General features: G+C 46.2%; 1 protein-coding gene across 1 annotated transcript in view; it reads right to left on the reverse strand.

The window, feature by feature from the left end:
* LOC125293897 (mushroom body large-type Kenyon cell-specific protein 1) overlaps nucleotides 1–20,000 on the reverse strand; it is a 54,711-nt gene that overhangs the window by 15,641 nt on the left and 19,070 nt on the right. Inside the window, exons 2-6 of the mRNA XM_048242112.1 lie at nucleotides 9,520–9,775; nucleotides 7,625–7,682; nucleotides 7,193–7,280; nucleotides 4,551–5,179; nucleotides 788–907 (exon numbers count right to left, since the gene is read on the reverse strand). Of these exons, the coding sequence (XP_048098069.1) occupies nucleotides 788–907; nucleotides 4,551–5,179; nucleotides 7,193–7,280; nucleotides 7,625–7,682; nucleotides 9,520–9,647 (1,023 nt within the window). The 5' untranslated portion in view covers nucleotides 9,648–9,775. The remainder of the gene's footprint in view (nucleotides 1–787; nucleotides 908–4,550; nucleotides 5,180–7,192; nucleotides 7,281–7,624; nucleotides 7,683–9,519; nucleotides 9,776–20,000) is intronic.

Here is a 20,000-nt window from a genome sequence, read left to right on the forward strand (position 1 = left end):
TGCTACTATTAAGCTCCCATGTCTCCCTCAGTCTAACTTTTCATACATGTTTAAAGTGAAAGAACTTCTGAAAAAAAGTGAATGTTTTCACTTTAATGTTTTTTCTGTAGTTCTCTGCTCATATGTTGATGATACTAATGTGAGGGAAGCTATGTGTGAATTTGACAGAGAGAGAGAGAGAGAGAGAGAGAGATAATTGTGTGTGTGTGGGGTGGGGGGGGGGTGGGGGGTTAGCATTCATTCTACCCTCTCTGTCAATCACTTCGCCCATTTCCTGTCACAGAAACACTTAGGGGGGAGGGGCTTATAATCATGATGGACAGCTTGCCCTGAAGTGATGACCTCAGCACATGATAAAATCCAGCCCAGCTGTGTGTGTGTGTGTCTGTCAGCTGTGTGAGGTCCTGCTCTCTGCTCTGGCGTCTAACAGTGACCTCTTATCTGCCAAACACCATAAGCCAGCCTGAAACCTACGATTAAGGCACTCCGACTGACCACTCAGGGCTCTGGCTTTTAGGGTCAAAGGTCAGAAACCACACAAGGCCTTAAATGAGATGGGTAACCCCAACCCCCCACTCCATGTTGCTACAGTTGCTATGAGTCTGTCTGAAATGTAGAGAAAGTGGTGTGTGTGTGTGTGTGTGTGTGTGTGTGGTTGGGGGGGGGGGTCAGCAGTGCCATGCTATGACAGACAGGGTTGCTGAAAACCCCAAGCAAAGCACTCTGGGTAAGCTGCAGGGGCTGACTGTCCGCCCCCCTGTGTCCATCCTCGTCTCTCGTCTCTCACCTCCACGACAGTCGAGTGACTCTGGTCGTTCTCTGTCGGCGGTCCTGGGGGCACGATGATGTCATCCTCCTCGGGTGGTTTCCAGATGTATTGCTCGCCGTTGCCCATAAACACTGCCTCCTGGTGGACACAAGCGGAACAGTAAGCTGTGAGCACATGCATGCTGTTCTACAACAGCCTGCCATGAATATATAAAACAATATGCTTCATGCATAATCAATAAGAACAAGTTCCGGGAACATTTAAAGTCATGGCTTATGATCCAGCACCACATAAAAAAGTCTGGAAAAGTCCTGTTTTTAAAATCAGAAAAACATGAACAGTGAAAAAAGTGCTGTGACTCAGCTGAACATCTGGTTGTGCATGTGGAAACCGTGGGAGAAGAAAGGGGAAGAGAGGGGAGAGCCTTACTTGGTGCACCTTACGCTAGGATAAGCAAAGGTAGAGATTATGGGTCTCAGTGGACATGTCTAGGCATGTCTGACTGAGCCTGCAAAAGCAAAAAGCAAGGGCAAGTGTGTGTGTGTGTGTGTGTGTGTGCACATGTGAGTGAAACAGCATGAGTGTGTGTGTATTCATGTGTGTGTGTGTGTGTGTGTGTGTGTGTGTGTGTGTGTGTGTGTGTGTGTGTGTGTGTGGCATAAGGGCCTTCTGGAGTAAGCTCAGGTCATTCCCAATGAACAGCTTTTCACAGGCCATGGCTGCAGTAACCTCCATATAAAACAGAGATTACAGTGGAGCGGGCCGCTGAGCAATCGGCTCCGAGAACTGTAGGCCGTTAATGAAACACGTGTGTACCACATAATCACTCCCCAAAACATCAAGCATCCAACAGCCCCACACACACACACACACACACACACACACACACACACACCTGACTTGGCCCACAGTGGCACAGAAATCAACTAAGGAGCCTAATGAAAATCAGATGCCGTTTTCAAAATTGGATTTAGTTCTTCACTACCTACTCACTACCTTACTCCCTCCTCTCTCCCCAACACCCCCACCCCCACCCCACACCCACACACACATAAACACTCATATATGTGCGCACACACACACATATACACACAGACACACACACATCCCTTCTGAGCCACCCTTCTCTTTTGGCAGATCAATCAGATTTTTTCGCTGCACAAAACAATGTGCAATATATGCGTGTGTGTGGGGGTCTTTGGAGAGGAGGTTAGTTACTCATATCCTGATGACAACCCCCACCCCACCCATCCTGCAGCATTACTGCAGAGTCAACTCGGCACAGCTGCCACCAGAAACCAGTTTTAAAACTCATCAAGAGCCTTCTTATACACATCTCCATGGAGACATTTTATCTCAGACCCATCTTGACATGTCTGTCCAAAAAGAAAAATCCTAAAATAAATCAAAATAATAAAAAAAATACATGTATTTTTTTTTCCATATATTTATATATTTTGTAACATCACTAAATTAAGATGCAAAAATATACCAACCAAATGTTTTCCTGTTCAGAGGCTCAACATGAGGAAAGATTATGTATTCTTGTTCTCATGACTCTTCTCATCTCTCCTCCTCTCTATCCCTTCCTTTTCTCTCCTCTCCTCTCTGATCTTTTCCTCTACTCTTCTTCTGCGCTCCTCTCCTCTCCTCTCCTCTCTACTCTTCTCTTCTCCCTTCCTTTTCACTCCTCTCCTGTCTTCTCTTCTCCACTCCTGGCTTCAGTGCTTTCCCCGCTCCTGTCAGATATGTGTGGAGCATGAATCAGAGCAGTCAGGTGGAGGGAGGGAGGGAGGGAGAAAGATAAAAAGAGGGAGGGAGAGAGGGGAAGAGGGAGAGGGAGAGAGAGAGAGAGAGGAGGGGGAGAGGGAGAGGGGGAGAGAGGGAGGGGGAGAGGGAGAGAGAGGAGAGGGAGAGGGGGGAGAGGGAGAGGGGGAGAGGCTGATTAAAAGTATGAGTTCCTGCAGGAGGGAGTGTTAAATGCCGACGTCCGGCCCGAATGAAAGCCCCGCAGTGTATGCTGCTCTTTACTGCCCTGGCTTCGCCTGCTACCTTCTCCGAGACTCATCTACACACACACACAAACACACCCTTGTGTGGCAGAAAGCCAAGCTCTTACATAATCACTCACTGAGCGCCAGTCAACCCCCCAGACACACACACACCATGTGCTTAACAGCAGATGCGCGCGCACACACAAACATACAACTAATATCTGTTAACCAAATTATAAACACACAAAAAAACATTTATTATACAAAAAAACTTGGATTGGATTTTACTCCAAAAGACTAAAAAGACTAAGAAGACAAAACAACACTTGTCAGGCAAACACACTGACACAGACACAGCACACACACACACACACACACACACACACACACACACACACACACACACACACACACACACACACATATACACCCACAGCAAACACATACCATATGCTTGTGTTAACAGCCCCATCAATCTTTGACAGGAATTTGACAGAGATCATAATCAGTCTGTTTCGACACTTGACAAAAAAACACACACACACACACACACACACACACACACACACACACACACACACACACACACACAGTCTCACAGCCACACCCACACAAAAAAAAAAACATGCACATCTAAACTCATACACACACACACACACACACACACACACACACACACACACACACACACACACACACTAACACACACACAGGGTTGAGCAAACAAAGAGCACACACATAAAAGCAGGTAGCTCTGCGTTGCGCTGCGCTGCTCTGAGCTCGCACAGGAAGGCCAGCTCACTATCCGATCATTGTCCCAGCGTTTCCCCATCGCAGCACAGCTGTTCTGGCCTCCCCTCTCCCTCTGCCCAGCACTGCTTCCCTGCGGCCTTATCTGACTTCCAACCCCCCTCCTCACAACGTAAACACCTGTTAGCAGAGGAACTGGCCATGGAAATACTGTACTGTAGTACACACGCCATTAAACCTCTGTGAACATTCATTCTCCAAGGTGACTGTAACAAAAATAGGCTGCACACGCTCTTAGTGAAGATATACTCATTGGCTGATGAGAGCAGGGGCGCTGCCCTGTGACAGACAATAATATATAGTATAATTATATATAATATTATTATGCCCCCCCTCCTGCGGCACCCCTTACACAGAGTACCACACACACAGGTTTATCTTACTGTAACTCACACATGTGGCAAAACAATGCCTCTACAGTACGTATGCCTGAGGACTGGTGTGTGAATCTGATCTTATGAATGGGATAAAGACTGTGACTGTGCCTTTGTCTTATCATCGCATTCCAATTTTTTATTATTTTTTTTCAGAACACAATCTTTAGTGTTCAATGCTCAGCTTGCCAAAAACACTGGAGATGCCTCTTGCGCTATGGTTGAGATAAGGCTTGTAGACACACATTAGCTGGGCTTTAGAGGGTTGTTTAGATGTAGATTAGCTTCTGCCTGCAGCCATTCCTGCTTAAAATCCATCAACGTGGGATACCGAGCCTGGGACAAAAATGCTGCAATTCATAGCTTTTGACTCCTCCTTGTGGTCAAATGCAAGAACTAAAGGACTCAGTAAAAGTGTGTGGATAACTAAACTAAAAAATATATATTTAAAAAAACATATGAGTGAGATAATAATTAAAGCAATAGACTTTGCCACTTTCTAAAGCAGTATATCACAATATTATTAACAAACATCATTATTCTCTGCTACACTACATGCACTTGCACTGAGTGAGCAGCAGGGGGTGTAAGAGTCACACGCACCTTAGGGAAGGACTGCAGGTTGAACACACTCCTGCTGCCCTCCTGGCTGTGATGTGCTGCCTCCGTGTCTGCCGGCCCAGTTCCGTTCTCCCTCCGGTTCCCCCGGTCAGCCCTGCGGACCTTCCGTATTGTGGCGTACTCGGCCGTGACGAGGTCGTGCCCCGAGCCCTTCCCGTTCCCAGCAGCCCCCCCAGCGGTGCTGTTGCTGCTGCAGCTGCTGCGGGGTGTTCCAGGGCTATGCTGGGCCACGTGGGTTGCCGCGGTGGCGGCGGAAGCGGAGGTGGCCCGCTGCTGGGCCGGGGTGTTGGCGGACGTGGGCGGTGGCGCCGGCGGTACACCCGGCTCCAGGCCTCCTCCTTCTCCTCCTCCTCCTCCTCCTCCGCCGTGACGCGCCCCCACCCCCACGCTCTCGTAGAGGCCGTCGTCCGGCTCCAGGCAGCGGGCAGGGGCAGGGGCAGTGGCGGGGGCGGGCGAGGCGCGGGGGCCCACCTGGGAGTAGGTGTGCTCGGAGTCGCTGTCGGGCACCTGGGGCAGCTGGCGGGGCAGCGAGGAGTTGCGCAGGTCGGACGCCGAGCGCCGGCAGTGCAGGAGGAGCAGGTCCATGCTGGCCGGGCGACTCTTGGGAGCACCTGTGTGTGTGTGTGTGTGTGTGTGTGTGTGTGTGTGTGTGTGTGTGTGTGTGTGTGTGTGTGTGTGTGTGTGTTTGTGGCATATGTGAATATTATTAATTTGTGTGTGTTTATATGTTAGTGTGTGTGTGTGTGTGTGTGTGTGTGTGTGTGTGTGTGTGTGTGCGTTTGTGTGGGCAAGTGTGTGGGTAGGCATGTGTATGTGTGTGTTTGAATATGTATATGAATATGTATATGATTGTGTGTATGTATGAATATGTCCGAGTATGTGCATTTGTGTGTGCATATATGTGTGTGTGTGCATGTGTTTGTGTTTGTATATAAGCACATGTGTGAGTGTGAGTGTGAGCAGAAGACAGCAAAAAACTGAATTTATTAGATGAGTGCAAAAAAGGTGTGAATATTTATGGAAATCACAGTGGAATTAATGGACAAATGTTAATATCTACTATAGTATACTGTACAGGCAGACTCCTAGCCTGTATTCCATATGCATGCATACAATCCATTTTCTACCATCGCCTCCCAAGAGGTGCTATCATTTTTCAAGAGGGAGGCTGAGGAACAAAAGCTATTGTAGAGAACGAAAACAGATAAATCAGAGACTCTTTTGGCTGCGAGCACAAAACCCCGTAACATGTAACAAAGATAAATTTAAACTGAGGTGTTGCTTTAAATAGCCTCAAAGTACATGGCTGGTGGCTAAAAAAAGACTCTGCACAACTGCACGTATCGTCAGTGCGCTTGGGGAGTGTTGAGGAGCACACAAGTGGTGTGTGTGTGTGTGTGTGTGTGTGTTTGTGCAGATAGGGGGGGTGTGTGGGTGTGGGCGTTTTTATGTGAGCACGAGTGTAAGTGCATGCGTGGGTGTGCATGTGCATGAGTTTATTTGAGCATGTACGTATGTGTGTGTGTGTGTGTGTGTGTGTGTGTGTGTGTGTGTGTGAGTATGAGCATGTATGCAAGTGAGTATGCATATGAGTGTGTGCATATCTGAATGAGTGTGTGGGTATCTGTGTCTGTGTGTGTATGTATCTGTGTGTGTATGTGTATGTGTATGTGTATGTGTATGTATATGTGTGTGTGTGTGTGTGTGTGTGTGTGTGTGTGTGTGTGTGTGTGTGTGTGTGCGTGTGTCTGAGTGTGTGTGTGTGTCTGAGTGTGTGAGAGCAGGGGTACAGCGAGTGCTGAAGTGGTGACATAACCAGCTCCCTCCAGCCTTCCCCTGTTACAGCTACTGCCACTAGCGCAGTCAAGGAGAAAATGCAGGGCTCAGGAGACACCAGCCCAAGCACGCACATCTGTGTGTGTGTGTGTGTGTGTGTGTGTGTGTGTGTGTGTGTGTGTGTGTGTGTGTGTGTGTGTGTGTGTGTGCGTGTGCATGTGCGTGTGTGCGTGTGTGTGTGTGTGTGTGTGTGTGTGTGTGTGTGTGTGTGTGTGTGTGAATTAATGTAAGACTATACATGCATTTGTACGTGTGTGCATGAGCGTGTCTGACTATTAGAAAGCCACTACCGGTCATGTTTGTAGACGTGTAAGTGACAGTGTGTGTACGAGACTTGTATGTGTGTTTGTGTGTATGGGTGTGACTCTGGGTATATTTGAGTGTGTGTCTATCTCTCTCTGTGTGTGTGTGTGTGTGTGTGCATGCATGTGTGAGTTCTTTCCTCATAAAACTCTAATGAATGAATCAAAAAAATTTGAATCTCCTCTCACCCTGCGAGCCTCATGTCAGCCTACAGCAGGGGAGTGGTGTGTGTGTGTGTGTGTGTGTGTGTGTGTGTGTGTGTGTGTGTGTGTGTGTGTGTGTGTGAGTGAGAGAGAGTGTGTGTGTCTGTCTGTGTGTGTGTGTGTGTGTGTGTGTGTGTGTGTGTGTCTGTGTGTGTGTGTGTGTGTGTGTGAGAGAGAGTGTGTGTGTGTCTGTCTGTGTGTGTGTGTGTCTGTCTGTCTGTGTGTGTGTGTGTGTGTGTGTGTGTCTGTGTTTGTGAGGGGGCACTGTCTGATGTCACTCACCATTGCCATTGCAGGGCAGCCGGTTCATCTCGTGCAGCCCTGTGTCAGACTTACTCATGGAGTTCAGTTTGGACTGCCTCAGTGCGCTCTGACAAGGTCACACATTCGGCCACAACCACCACCACACATTCAGCCCACGGCCCAGAGCAGAGTGGACAGTGCGCGACCGTGTCATGTCATGTCAGTAAACAAGGAGACATATTCAATTCAGTTCACTACCATTGTTTTAACTGCAGCCACCACACAACATATACACATATAAAAATAGGATCATAGTCTGTGTGTGTGTGTGTGTGTGTGTGTGTGTGTGTGTGTGTGTGTGTGTGTGTGTGTGTGTGTGTGTGTGAATGAATGTCAGATCATAGTAAACATGCATTGCGTTCAGACATGTCTGCACTGAGGATGGAATCACAAAGGATGAATAGAACTCACCGCTTCCACATTTTTCAGCTTTGTCCCATTGGTGGGGGAGTATTTTATTTTGCCTTTCCTAGGACAGATAAGACATAGCGGTTATCCCTGTATACAACACATCCAAACATGGGCATGTAAATACTGAACTAATATGCAAACATACTGCATATTACTATTACTGTGACTGTGTTAGGCTTCAACACTTATACACACAGATATTTAAAGAATTGTTATTACTACAGTAATGTGTTGGCATGGTTGCTAGTGCCTTCAACAGATGGAGATGGAGAAATCTCCAAAGTACATTTTGGCTCTTCTCTTAGGTTACTAGGGTCAGGCTGCAACACTGCGGATGCCATGGGAACATGGTAACTATGGGAGACGGAGAAACGGTGTCGCACGTGTGATGTAAGTAAGGCACTGAGCGGGCGGGGTGTGTGAATTCGAAATGGCCAATCCCAAGTTGCCACTGTTGCACTATCACCCTAAAAAAAAAAAAAAAAAAAAAACCCACCAATCTCACGCCGCGCCTCCTCTATCCCGACACCAGGTGTGACAGCAATTACCACCTCCCCGGTTCGCCACACACCACTGGCAGGGTTTTCATCACACACACTTTCACACTCGGTTTTCCCCCCTCAGCTCATCTTTCCCCTCACACCATCTATCGCACACAACCCTCCTCTTCCTCCTCCTCCTCCCCCTACGAACAGAGAGATGGAGACTAGGCACGAGATATCTCTCTCTGTCTCTCTCTCTTCATCCCTTTTTCTTTATCTATCGCTCTATCTCACCACCTCGTTTTTAGGGAGATTCCAGCCTGGCCGCCTGGCAGGTGTCATCACAGAGAAAAGAGAGAGGGAGAGAGAGAGAGAGAGGAGTGAGAGAGAAAGAGAGAGAGAAAGAATAACTAAGTACCAAAATAACTTAGCGGGTGGGAGGCAGCAATGCCTCTTCTCCTGAAACGCCCAGGAGGACACAGCCTCACAAATTTAGCGGAGACAGATGGACACCAGTCTTTTCCATTAAAATGAAATGTGTTGCCTTTTTTTTCTCCTCTACAAAACATGTCTTCCTGAGGAGGTCACTGCTCAGACTAATGTCAACTGATTCTGATGGCCGAGCAGGACGCCCTATTGTTTGAGAGCACACGTCGCACAAACACAGAAATCCCCAAGACTAAACAACTCCAATCAGCACACACACACACAATGACGACGAGATTTTCGTACAGAAACACTGTTGCAATTTTTATACACGCTGGAAACTGTCTCCACACAGCAAATTGCACACGCCGCCATTAGCGAGAACAGACCCACCTCAAGGGCCATTTCATTGTTTACATCGCCTAGCAACAGATGCTTTTGGGGCAGTACATCGGAGAGAGGGAATCGTCTCCGTGGAGGGGGGAAGCACATTCCTACATGGAGATCAACTCCTGAGGGACCATTTCACCTGATGAATGCTGATATTAGCATTCATTACATCACTCCACCACCACCACCACCATCCATCCATTCATTCATTCACTCACTCACTCATTCATTCAGGGAAAATGAGAGACAGAATGAGAGTTGAACAACAGCAACGAAAGGGAGAGTGTGGTGTACAAGGAGGGTGTTTAAATGCAAATGGAGATTCTGTACATCATCAAATGATGTGACTGTCATGTACTATGACTGTCATTCATACATTCAAATCACATTTACATTTACATTTAGTCACTTGGTGGATGTTTTAATCAGAAACAATCTACAAGTGAAAAACAAAGTCTGCTGTATGGTTTGTAGAGGGACCTCATTACCCTTATAGTATTGGTGCTAATTATTCCAGTAGCATGACAGCAACCACTACATGAGTGAATGAATGTGAGTAAAGGGGAGACAGAGAAATGGCTGTTTAGCAGCGGTCACCTTTGGCATCCCACACACACCAGCACGATGAGGATGGTCACTACGAAGGCAGTCGCTGCAGCGATGGCGCCAAGAAGCAGCACCTTGCTGAAAGGCACGTTGAAGATGTGCAACTCCGAGTCATCCATGAGTGGAGAGGGATCCGGAAACACACACTCATACACACACACGCACAATCACACACACGCACAATCACACACAGACACACACACACACACACCGGCTCACACACACTCACACACCGTCGTTCACACACCTACAGAAACACAGAGAAAAGAGACATTGAGACAGTAGTTTCAATAAAAACTATTTACTAACACTGTTCCACATTTTTGGTCAAAAGTAGTCACACAAGGGACATTATGTGTGTCAAAACAGATAAAATCCAAGAAGATTCTAGAATCTGCTCAAAGTTTGTCTGCATAATGTTTAGGTTACAATGTTTTCATATTTTCTTTACCCTTTGAATGTTTACAATGTTTACATTCTTACAAAGCAATGTTTAGCCATTAATATCTTAAAAAATATTATTCCTAGCCTGACCAATCTTGGTAGGATGAGAGACAGACATGTTCTCTATACAACTGGACCATTAAAGAACTGTGCAGCATGCCCACTGATTTCATGTAAGGCCATAGATTCAAAACAACGTGCAAAAAAAGTGGTGTTGAGGGTATTATACATTTGTTTTGTGTACCCACATGTCAGCAACCAGCATTTTGTCTGCAAGTACAATGCTTTTCTAACGTTGTGCCAATATTTGATGTATCCACAACATATAAACATGAAGATATGAGGAAAAGATGAAACATTTTTTGGACACTTTCATTGGACATACTGGTATGTGGGATAGCTAGAAGGAACATAAAAATATATATGGGATCGAAATAGCTCGTTTAGAGTACAAAGTGCCGATATTGTGCCATGTTTCCTTCATAGATAATTACACTTAGATAATTACATGGTTATACCTCTGCTTCTTCATTCTTGTTCCGGAGTGTCTATTTACACCCCTGGTATGAATAGCTTTGGCCACACAGCTGAGCTGTTCACACCCTGTGACATAACAACAAAAAGGCGTTGCTCACGTGCACAAAAAACATGGCGGACATTCGTTTTTTCGTCAGCAAAAAGTGAGGAATTCTGAAAGGTTTCGGCACTAATATCTATTCAGATTAAGTTTTAGATTGAAAAGTTGTGTTTTATTTTCATAATCTTGGTTCAGTGAACACATACAACTGTCAGTTTGTTAGTTAACAGAAATTTCGTGAATATGACGTTCAGGCCTATAAACTATAAGTTTACCTGCAAATGCAATGTACTTGTGGAAGAAGACAATGCAGTGATCACAGACATGGGTTAGCATGTGGGAGACCGGGGTTCGATTCCTGTGTGATGTGTTTTGCTGTGTACCAACGTCTCTGGAGAGAAGGCGCGCAATTTGAACAAGAAATCGGTTCTCAAACGGAAGTTTTGATTGCAACAATTAGCTAGTTCATGCACCAGGGTGTAAATAGCATACAGTACTATATACACCAGGGTACGAATAGCATCCACTTCTAACTATACATTGATGCAAACAGCATACCTTATTCAGAGTGTCTATTACACATGTTGCTTGTTTTTTTTATTATTATTACATTGCGTGATCAATATGCCAGAATAAATGCACAGGGGTGCAAATAGCATACACTGATACCAGACGGGGTACCAGATGGGGTATTAATAGAACACATTGCTGTGTGCACCGGGGTACGAATAGCATACATTGATATTTGTACCAGACGGGGTACTAATAGGACACATTGCTGTGTGCACCGGGGTATGAATAGAATTAACCAGGGGTACAAATAGCCTTACACTTCTTGTTCCTGAGGTAAAACAATGAAAAAATTATATCTATCTATCTATCTATCTATCTATCTATCTATCTATCTATCTATCTATCTATAGTACAACATTGATACTTTATACATTAAATGCCCATACACTGAACTAATTCCACATAGATCAAGTTCCTTCTACTTCCTTCAAGTTCCTTCTAACTACCCTATTTCCCATATTAGTCCTTTGAAAATGACAGAAACTGACGGGGAAAAGAAGAGAGAGAGAGAGAGAGAGAGAGAGAGAGAGAGAGAGAGAGAGAGAGAGAGAGAGAGAGAGAGAGATCACTTTTGTGTTTGCCTTACTGGTAATGCTTTATCAGCTGTACCAGAGCTGCGGTTTCTGTTTCAGGTTATTAGCATACACAAAAAAATGTCCTTTTGTGTCTTACCATAACATGGGTTAGGTGTTTTGGGGTTTTGCCCTAAATTACTTTTTAGTCCCTATGTCTGCTTCTTATCTGTGTCATCGAGTGCCAAGAAACGGGTCTGCTTTCATTAGTTTAGTAATCACATTGGTATATAGGCCAAACATTTTTTATCATCATGGAGTTGTTCCCGTTATGAAAGCAGAGGGACGGGGAAAAAAACAACAATAATGAAATTCTCATTTTCTAAAAATGAGGTGTTTACAGGCAGAGTCCAGTGGAGGGTCGGAGGGTTGCCACTGGAGGATTATGGGAATCTGCTAAAGGCCAGATGTGTGAAATGTTTGTTTGTTTCTCCACTTTAAAACCGTTAACACTGAGTGTCAAAAACACTGCTTAGCATTCTCATCATCACTTTGTGACTACTTTGGAAATGCACAGCGGGTCATCCCATGTCATATCAGAAAAGGATGTTGCTAACTTGCTACATCGTCCAAGATTGTGCTCAAACCTTGTCGATATCATAAATGGGTCCAAAATACCAGGCCTATATTATTACATATCCAACATTTCTGTTCAAATCCTACATGGTCTGTGACCCTGACCTTTTTTTTTATTTGAACAGCAAGTGACAGAGATACAGTACATTTACTGGTAAAAATGTGGGGGAAAAAATCGAAATATAGGTAAGTACATCAAAATAAAAAAAATCATACAGAAATGTTCTGTTAGGTCGTAATCTTGAAATAAAAATAATTTGTCCATCATTCATCAAATAAAAAAACTAACTTTGAATCACGCTCTCAACGCTCTCAACAACAGTTTGTCAAATAACTCCAACCATGACTACCCTCATCACACACAAGCCGAGACCCTCTCTCTCACACTTCCTTGCATCTGAACCAAAACCTTATGCACATACAGGCTTAGCATGGCCTGCCTGGGCTGTGTATGTGTGATGTCAGAGTCAATCCAAAGCTGAACTCCCCAGGGCTTCAAGTGGATCAAATAAAATATTGTGAAGATGCCCTGAATATGGCCCTCATAAAACACAGCTAAATGAGAGATGTGGCCAAAGCCCTGGATTAGGAGAGAGGGAGAGAGAGAGAGTGAGAGAGAGAGAGAGAGAGAGAGAGAGAGAGTGAGAGAGGGAGAGAGAGAGAGGACGATAAAAGAGCAAGGAAGGAAAGGAGGTCAGGGAGGGAAAATGCACACTCTGTGATGCAGCTTTGTGTTTGTGTGTGTCTACTGTAAATGTGTGTGTGTGTGTGTGTGTGTGTGTGTGTGTGTGTGTGTGTGTGTGTGTGTGTGTGTGTGTGTGTGTGTGTGTGTGTGTGTGTGTGTGTGTGTGTGTGTGTGTGTGTGTGTGTGTGTGTGTGTGTGTGTGTGTGTGTGTGTGTGTGTGTGCACGTCTGCATGTGTGTGTGTGTGTGTTTCTGTGTGTGTGTGTGTGTGTGTATGTGTGTGTGTATGTGTCTCTGTGTGTGTGTTATTAGTACACTCCAGCTCAAGAGTGTTTGTTTCTGAAGTAAGGAGGGATCAGCGAGGCGCCTCCTAAGATGCTGCTGCATCTATTTGCTACATCCCAGTTTCCCTCCTTCTCTCTGTTCTCCCTCTCTCCTCTCTCTCTCTATCCCTCTCTCTCCCTCTCTCTCTCTCTCTCTTTCTCTGTGTCTCTGATGCTGTTGTCAGCACATTCAGTAAGACTCGCTGCGCTGCTGTCTACTTCACAGAGCACCGTTTGTGGAGCTTTGACTGAGCGCTCTGCCAGACGCACACAAATTCCTGCCCTATCACAGAGACCGACAGCCAAAGAAAAAGAACAGAACAGAGAGAGAGAGAGAGGGAGATAGAGAGAGAACACAGGAATGGATAAAAAAAGAACTGAGGAAGGACATAAACAGAAAAGGAGAGAAATGACGGACAAGAACAGAAGAGGTGTCAACTACTGGCAACTCTCTCTCCTGCTTCTCTCTCTTTCTCTCTCTCTCTCTCTCTCTCTTCTCTTTCTCTCTTCCTCCCTCTCTCTCTCTCTCGTTTCTCCGTGCTCTTTCTGTCTCCTCGTTTAGAGAGACGAAGCCACAGGGGGGCTGTCACTGGGTGCAGCGTTTCCCCCTGAGAGGCGAAGCTGCTCCTCTCTGAACAGGAGAACAACACAACAGGCACTGACGCAACTGCTCTGCTCCGCACCACACCACACCACACCTTCCCAATCCACCTCCGCACGCGTCCTCCGTCTCCTTACAATCCAGCTAACACGGAGAGAGGGAGAGAGAGGGAGAGAGGGAGAGAGAGAGGGGGAGAGAGAGAAAGAGAGGGGGAGGGAGAGAGGGAGGGAAGGTAGGAGAGGGAGAGAGTTCAAGAAACAATCACGAAGAAGTGCAGCTATTGTGACTATGGCGATGGTGATGATGATGACGATAATGATGATGGTGGAGATAGCGTGGTTGTGCTGATAAGCAAGGTGAGATTGAAGATCATATTTGGTTTTCTTGTGCATGGAAAGAGAAGGGAGGAAATGACATCATTGCAAACGTAAGAAAAGCAGAGTGCATGTGTGCAAGGTAACCACAAGGTACAAGGCTTCCTTCTCAGAAATGAACTCACACACAAGGGAACACATAGACACACACACACACACAGAAAGGATAAGGGAAGTAGGCATGGGTTGGGTGTTGGGGGTGGTGTTGGTGTCTGAGACATGTGGGTGGGCTCCTTTACACTGTTTATAGTGAAGATGCCAAAAACAGAGAGCCAAACGCTGAGGTTTGTCCTGCGCCACTGCTGCTGCCGTCGCCGCCGCTGAGGAGGTGCAGGGGCTCCATGTGTGCGATGATATCACAGCATCATTTATTCAGTGACTCGCAGCGTAATGCTCTCCTCTCCTCTTGCATAATGACCTGACTGCACTCAGCACCAGCACTGTGCTTTCGCTTGGAAAAGGACTCCGGCACCACTACACTTCCTCACACACTCACTAACTAAAGATTCACAGAAATATGCACACACAGGCACACATACATACATACATACAGTACATGCATAGACTGTGCACACACTGCAAACACACACACACACACACACACACACACACACACACACACACACACACACACACACACACACACACAAACAAACACTCGCACACAAACACACACACATACATACATGCATAGACTGTGCACACACTGCAAACACACACACACACACACACACACACATACAAACACAAATACACACACATACATACATGCATATGCTGTGCACACATGGCGAACACACACATATAAACATACACTAACACAAGCATTAAGCCAGGATATCACATAAGTACATAAACGGTGTACACCACACACACACACACACAAACAAACAAGCTACAAGCCAAGATATATTTCACTTTTATAAGACATTATCCCCTTTTCTGCTACTGGATCTAATAGTTGAGCCCTGAGGCAGTGGTACGCAACACTCAGACCAAACTCCCCGTGATCCTTTGATGGTTTATCAAAAAAGCAAAAAAAGCAAAAGTGCCCCAAAGCCTCTTTTCACGCTTTCTCCAGGATTAAGCATCCAGTGCAATTTCATAATTGTCGCCGGGGATCGGTGAGGGCGAGGGTGAGTGTGTAGCATGTGGTAGTGTGCGCATGTGTATGTGTGTGTGAGTGAGAGTGTTTCTCATTGTGTGTGTGTATGTGTGTGTGCGTGTGTGTATTTTTCTGTGTCTGTGTATGAATGTGTGAGTGCATGCCTGTATGTGTGTGTGTGTGTGTGTGTGTTTGTGTGTGTGTGTGTGTGTGTGTGTGTGTGTGTGTGTTTGTGTGTGTGTTTGTGTGTGTGTGTGTGTGTGTGTGAACTCTGGCCCAGTGCCTTTGTGATCTACTTCGCCAGCGCTTCGTCAAATTAAACCAGACACTGACGCTGCGATTACACGCGAGCTGAGCGGCTCCAACGAGATCCCTCTCCTAACGAGTCCCCACACGACCCTATCCCATCTCAGATTGAAATTAAATACATTCTTATTATAAATAATGCACCTAGGCGTAAAGGGTCTATGGTTTGGTTGAGGATTATCCTCTTATATGTAAATACCACAAAAGAGGGTGTGTCGGCTTACTACAGCATACACCAATAATTCCCTGTGGAACCACATGCCAGGGCCATAATTCACAGATATCAGCTGAGTCTGGCAACAGATGTGGCCCAAATCTGGCTGTCTATCTGTGCTCATCCGTGCTGTGTGCTGATGCAGCTCTTTCCCCTCCGTCTTCATCTCCAAAGCTCCTTTGCATTTTTAGATATTCTGTTCCGTCTCTGACTGTGTGACAAGTATGAATGTATGTATGTCTGTGTGTGTGTGTGTGTGTGTGTGTGTGTGTGTGTGTGTGTGTGTGTGTGTGTGTCTGTGCGTGTGTGTGTGTGTGTGTATGTGTGTGTGTGTGTGTGTAGGAAAGGTCTTGAGAGGCCATTTGTGTTCTGCCCCTCAGTGTGATTCATTATTTACATGCTGACGGTGGGGCCACCTCATCTGTGGCGTCTCTGACACAGACGTGCTCTGCTCCTTTCTGTACCGCTCCGATGGCAGCATTCATCAACAACAGCCTCACGACACACACAACACACACACACACACACACACACACACACACACACACTGAGTTCGCTCGCTATAACACACTCATTTGCTCAGTTGACGACTCACTGGAAATCTAACAGAATAATTTTGAGAGAGGCTAGGGACGGTGTGTGTGCGTGTGAGAGAGAGAGTTTGCCCGTGTGTGTGCGTGCTTTTGTGTGTGTGTGCATGTGTGTTGGGGGATTGCGAGGGGAAGCCTTCCGTGTTAAAATCATCAGTTTGGCCCAGTTCACCAGAGGTCTCCTTCTCCTCCCTCTCCTCTTTCCACACCACAAATGACTTCCCAGTGGTGTCTAAATCACATTACGGCTGTGGCAATCCCCCTTCCCCGAGGAAATCGCTCTAAGGACCGTACAATCACAGAAAGCCCTGATTTAACCCTGACATTTCAAACAGCGTTTGTTGTTGATGTTCTCCCCTGACGGTGTGTTGCCATTTACTTTTTCTGCTGGTAACGTCATCTGAAGAGTGGTGGGCTGACTTGTCAGAGAGGTTGGGCAGGGGAAGGTGACGACCTTGAGTGTTTGTGGTTTTCCTGTTGCAACTCTGGGAAGAGATGCTAAAGCGCTAACCTGTTTTGACGCTCACGGGATAGGATGCTCAGGGGCCTAGGGGGCTGTGATGTCATTGTGTTGCACAATCGTGTTCTTTCCCCATGGTGACGAGGCTGACGCAGGAACAGCTCTACACCAAATCTTCTCCAGAGCCAGCAGCTATCAGCACCTGCATTGCCTCGCATGTATATTTTGCACTGCATATTTAAATGTATGGTAGCATAATATGAAGTTGCTAGCATAGTAGCATTATGTAGTGCAGTACTTCTGAAACTTGAAAACTACATTTAAAAATGAAAGCCATACAATCTGCTTGAAATGTTATATGTTCCTGAGAGATGTCTATTTGGTGGGCAACTGCAAGACCTGAGAGATTTGAGATCTTAGCAGGTTGAGCAACATCGTGTTTAATAGATAGAACATGTACTACATCATGTTTATTCACAGGAGACTAGGCATTACCTTGGAGTATATGAATTAATGTTTTGCATATCAAATAAGTACTATTACATGGGTTTTCAGTTGTTCGATTAAATTAATAATTTGTTTATTCTAATCGTGACTTAATTACATTGCAAGTTAATTTATCACTGCATACAACAATGCCCTGCAGTCAGGGAATGAGTGGAATTTCTGTGTGTGTGTGTGTGTGTGTGTGTGTGTGTGTGTGTGTGTGTGCCCAGAGTCCTCAATGAAGGGGAGCATTTTATTTATGTTCCAGTGAGCACAAATGAAATTGACTCTCCCACACAGGCCCATAGAGAACTGTGCACTGGGCCCAGAGGCTTTCCCAAAGGCATTACCCATGTAGACTACACTGGTCTTAAGGGGCAATCACAACACCGTAGAGTGCAAAACACATTAAACGAGTGTGATGGGGAACACAGTCTAGAACAGCAAGATCCAGGCTCTGCCATGATGTATTGAAACATCAAAAACAGGATTGCTAGCAAACTATCTGAAGAGATTTGGTTTTCCTCATGTACAAATATTTCAACCGTCTGCTTAGGGAAGATTAGTCCGATTTCAGTGCTTAATTTCAAATAAAGCATCTTAACTCCCAAGCTCTCTCTCACTCTCTCTCTCTCTCTTCCTTCCTCCCTCCTTCTCTCTCTTGCTCAGAGCACTGCACAGTTGCACAGTCAAGTGCTGTAGTATACACACACACACAGACACACACACACACACACATACACACACACACACACACACACACGCAGCAGGCAACCTCAACCTTAGTGCTGCTCTTTCTCGCCAATTCATCTGTCGTGACAACCCACTTGCCCTGACCAGCAAATCCTCTTGCCTGGCCGTCGACAGGATGACCCAGCAGCAGCAACAGCAACCGCGGTGCCCTACTCACAGCGGTGTCGTCACAAAGCCATTCACTCACTCACTCCTCACTCACTCACTCACTCACTCAGCCAGCCAGTCAATCAGTCAGTCAGTCTGTTAGCCAGAGTGGTGTGTGTGTATGTGTGTGTGTGTGTGTGTGTGTGTGAGTGTGTGTGCGTGCGTGTGTGTTTGGGGATTGGGAGGGGCTGAGGGAGGGAAGAGGAAATGCTAGCGTGGGTGGAAATCACTTTGATTCCTGATTAATCTCGGATGGTCTCCCAGCCCGGGCCTGATCAGTATGCACTTCTCCGGCTTTGGGGGTGGGGGAGAGAGAGAGAGAGAAAGAAAGAGAGAGAAAAAGAGAGAAAGAGAGAGAGAGAGAGAGAGACAGATGCACTGCCTCTGGACTTGTGGGAGCAGACATCACCATCCTCTTGAGACACAGCGTCAGAGCGACAGAGGGACTGTTTTAGTTTTAAAGGATAAAACACTTCTTTCCTGCTGCCTGCCTGTTGGCTGCCTTCAGCCATAAATCGCTACTCCGCTGCTCAGGGAGGCTCCCCAGGGAGCGCTAACTGCACCTTTTGTTTAAACACTCTGCTTGCTACACAGACAGGCCGGTCAAAGCATCTGATCAAATCAGGCTGTTTAAAGTGGAGTAAGACCCCTGATAACAACCACATCTGGCAAGCGTCCAGCAGCCGGATCTGTGCCAGACGAGTGCCAGATCAAGACCAGAATCGCGTGCAAGTTGACACGTGCTCGATGCGATCCTCAACACTATTACCGTAGATAGGGGAAGCTTTGGTGCTGATGTATGCAATGTAAGTTATGTCACATCATCATGACCATGTCTCATAATAGCCCAGCTTTGTAATCAAGAGGACAAACAGAACTCAAATACAGTTTCCAGAGACACACCCACACACACCACACATACCCACACACACACACACACACACGCACGCACGCACGCACGCACGCATGCACACACACACACACACACACCGTCAGAAAGGGGCAAACAGGACTGGGGGTCTGCACACACCTTATGCAAAAGAAACACATTCCCTCCCCTCCCCTCCTTTCCCAGCTGATGAGCGATGTTTTCACACTTCTGAAGGAATGTTTCTATTTCTGCTCAAATGCAGAAGACTCAATAATTCATCGCTGCCTCACTTGTACTCACAACTCCTCTGAGGCCCAGAGACTGCGCCGCCCGCCTCGCATCTTTTTCCCCCCCTCTTTCTCTTTTTCTTCAGCCGAGGAGGAAGAGGAGGCACACACACCAGGAATCGGACAACAACAGCTACACTAGCCTGCATCCATCTTGCATCTTGCAGAGAGAGGGGGAAATAGAGACTCCCGCGCTACACAGAGAGAGGGGGAAATAACGCACAATCTACGGCTGCTGAACATGCCCTATAACTTCATCTTTATTCAAACACTTCCATTTGTGGTGAAATCATACAAGGAGTTAGTGAACGTCACATTGTGCTGAATATTACAGCGGAGTCACTTTACAATAGACAGACCCAAGTGATCTGTGTGTGTGTGTGTGTGTGTGTGTGTGTGTGTGTGTGTGTGTGTGTGTGTGTGTGTGTGTGTGTGTGTGTGTGTGTGAGAGAGAGAGAGAGAGAGAAAGAGAGAGAGAGAGATGTGTGAATATTATACCTTTTAGCAAGTGGGAATTAGGATTTGGGAG

The sequence above is a fragment of the Alosa alosa genome, chromosome 4 (assembly GCF_017589495.1).
Source record: "Alosa alosa isolate M-15738 ecotype Scorff River chromosome 4, AALO_Geno_1.1, whole genome shotgun sequence".
Taxonomy (NCBI): Eukaryota; Metazoa; Chordata; class Actinopteri; order Clupeiformes; family Clupeidae; genus Alosa; species Alosa alosa.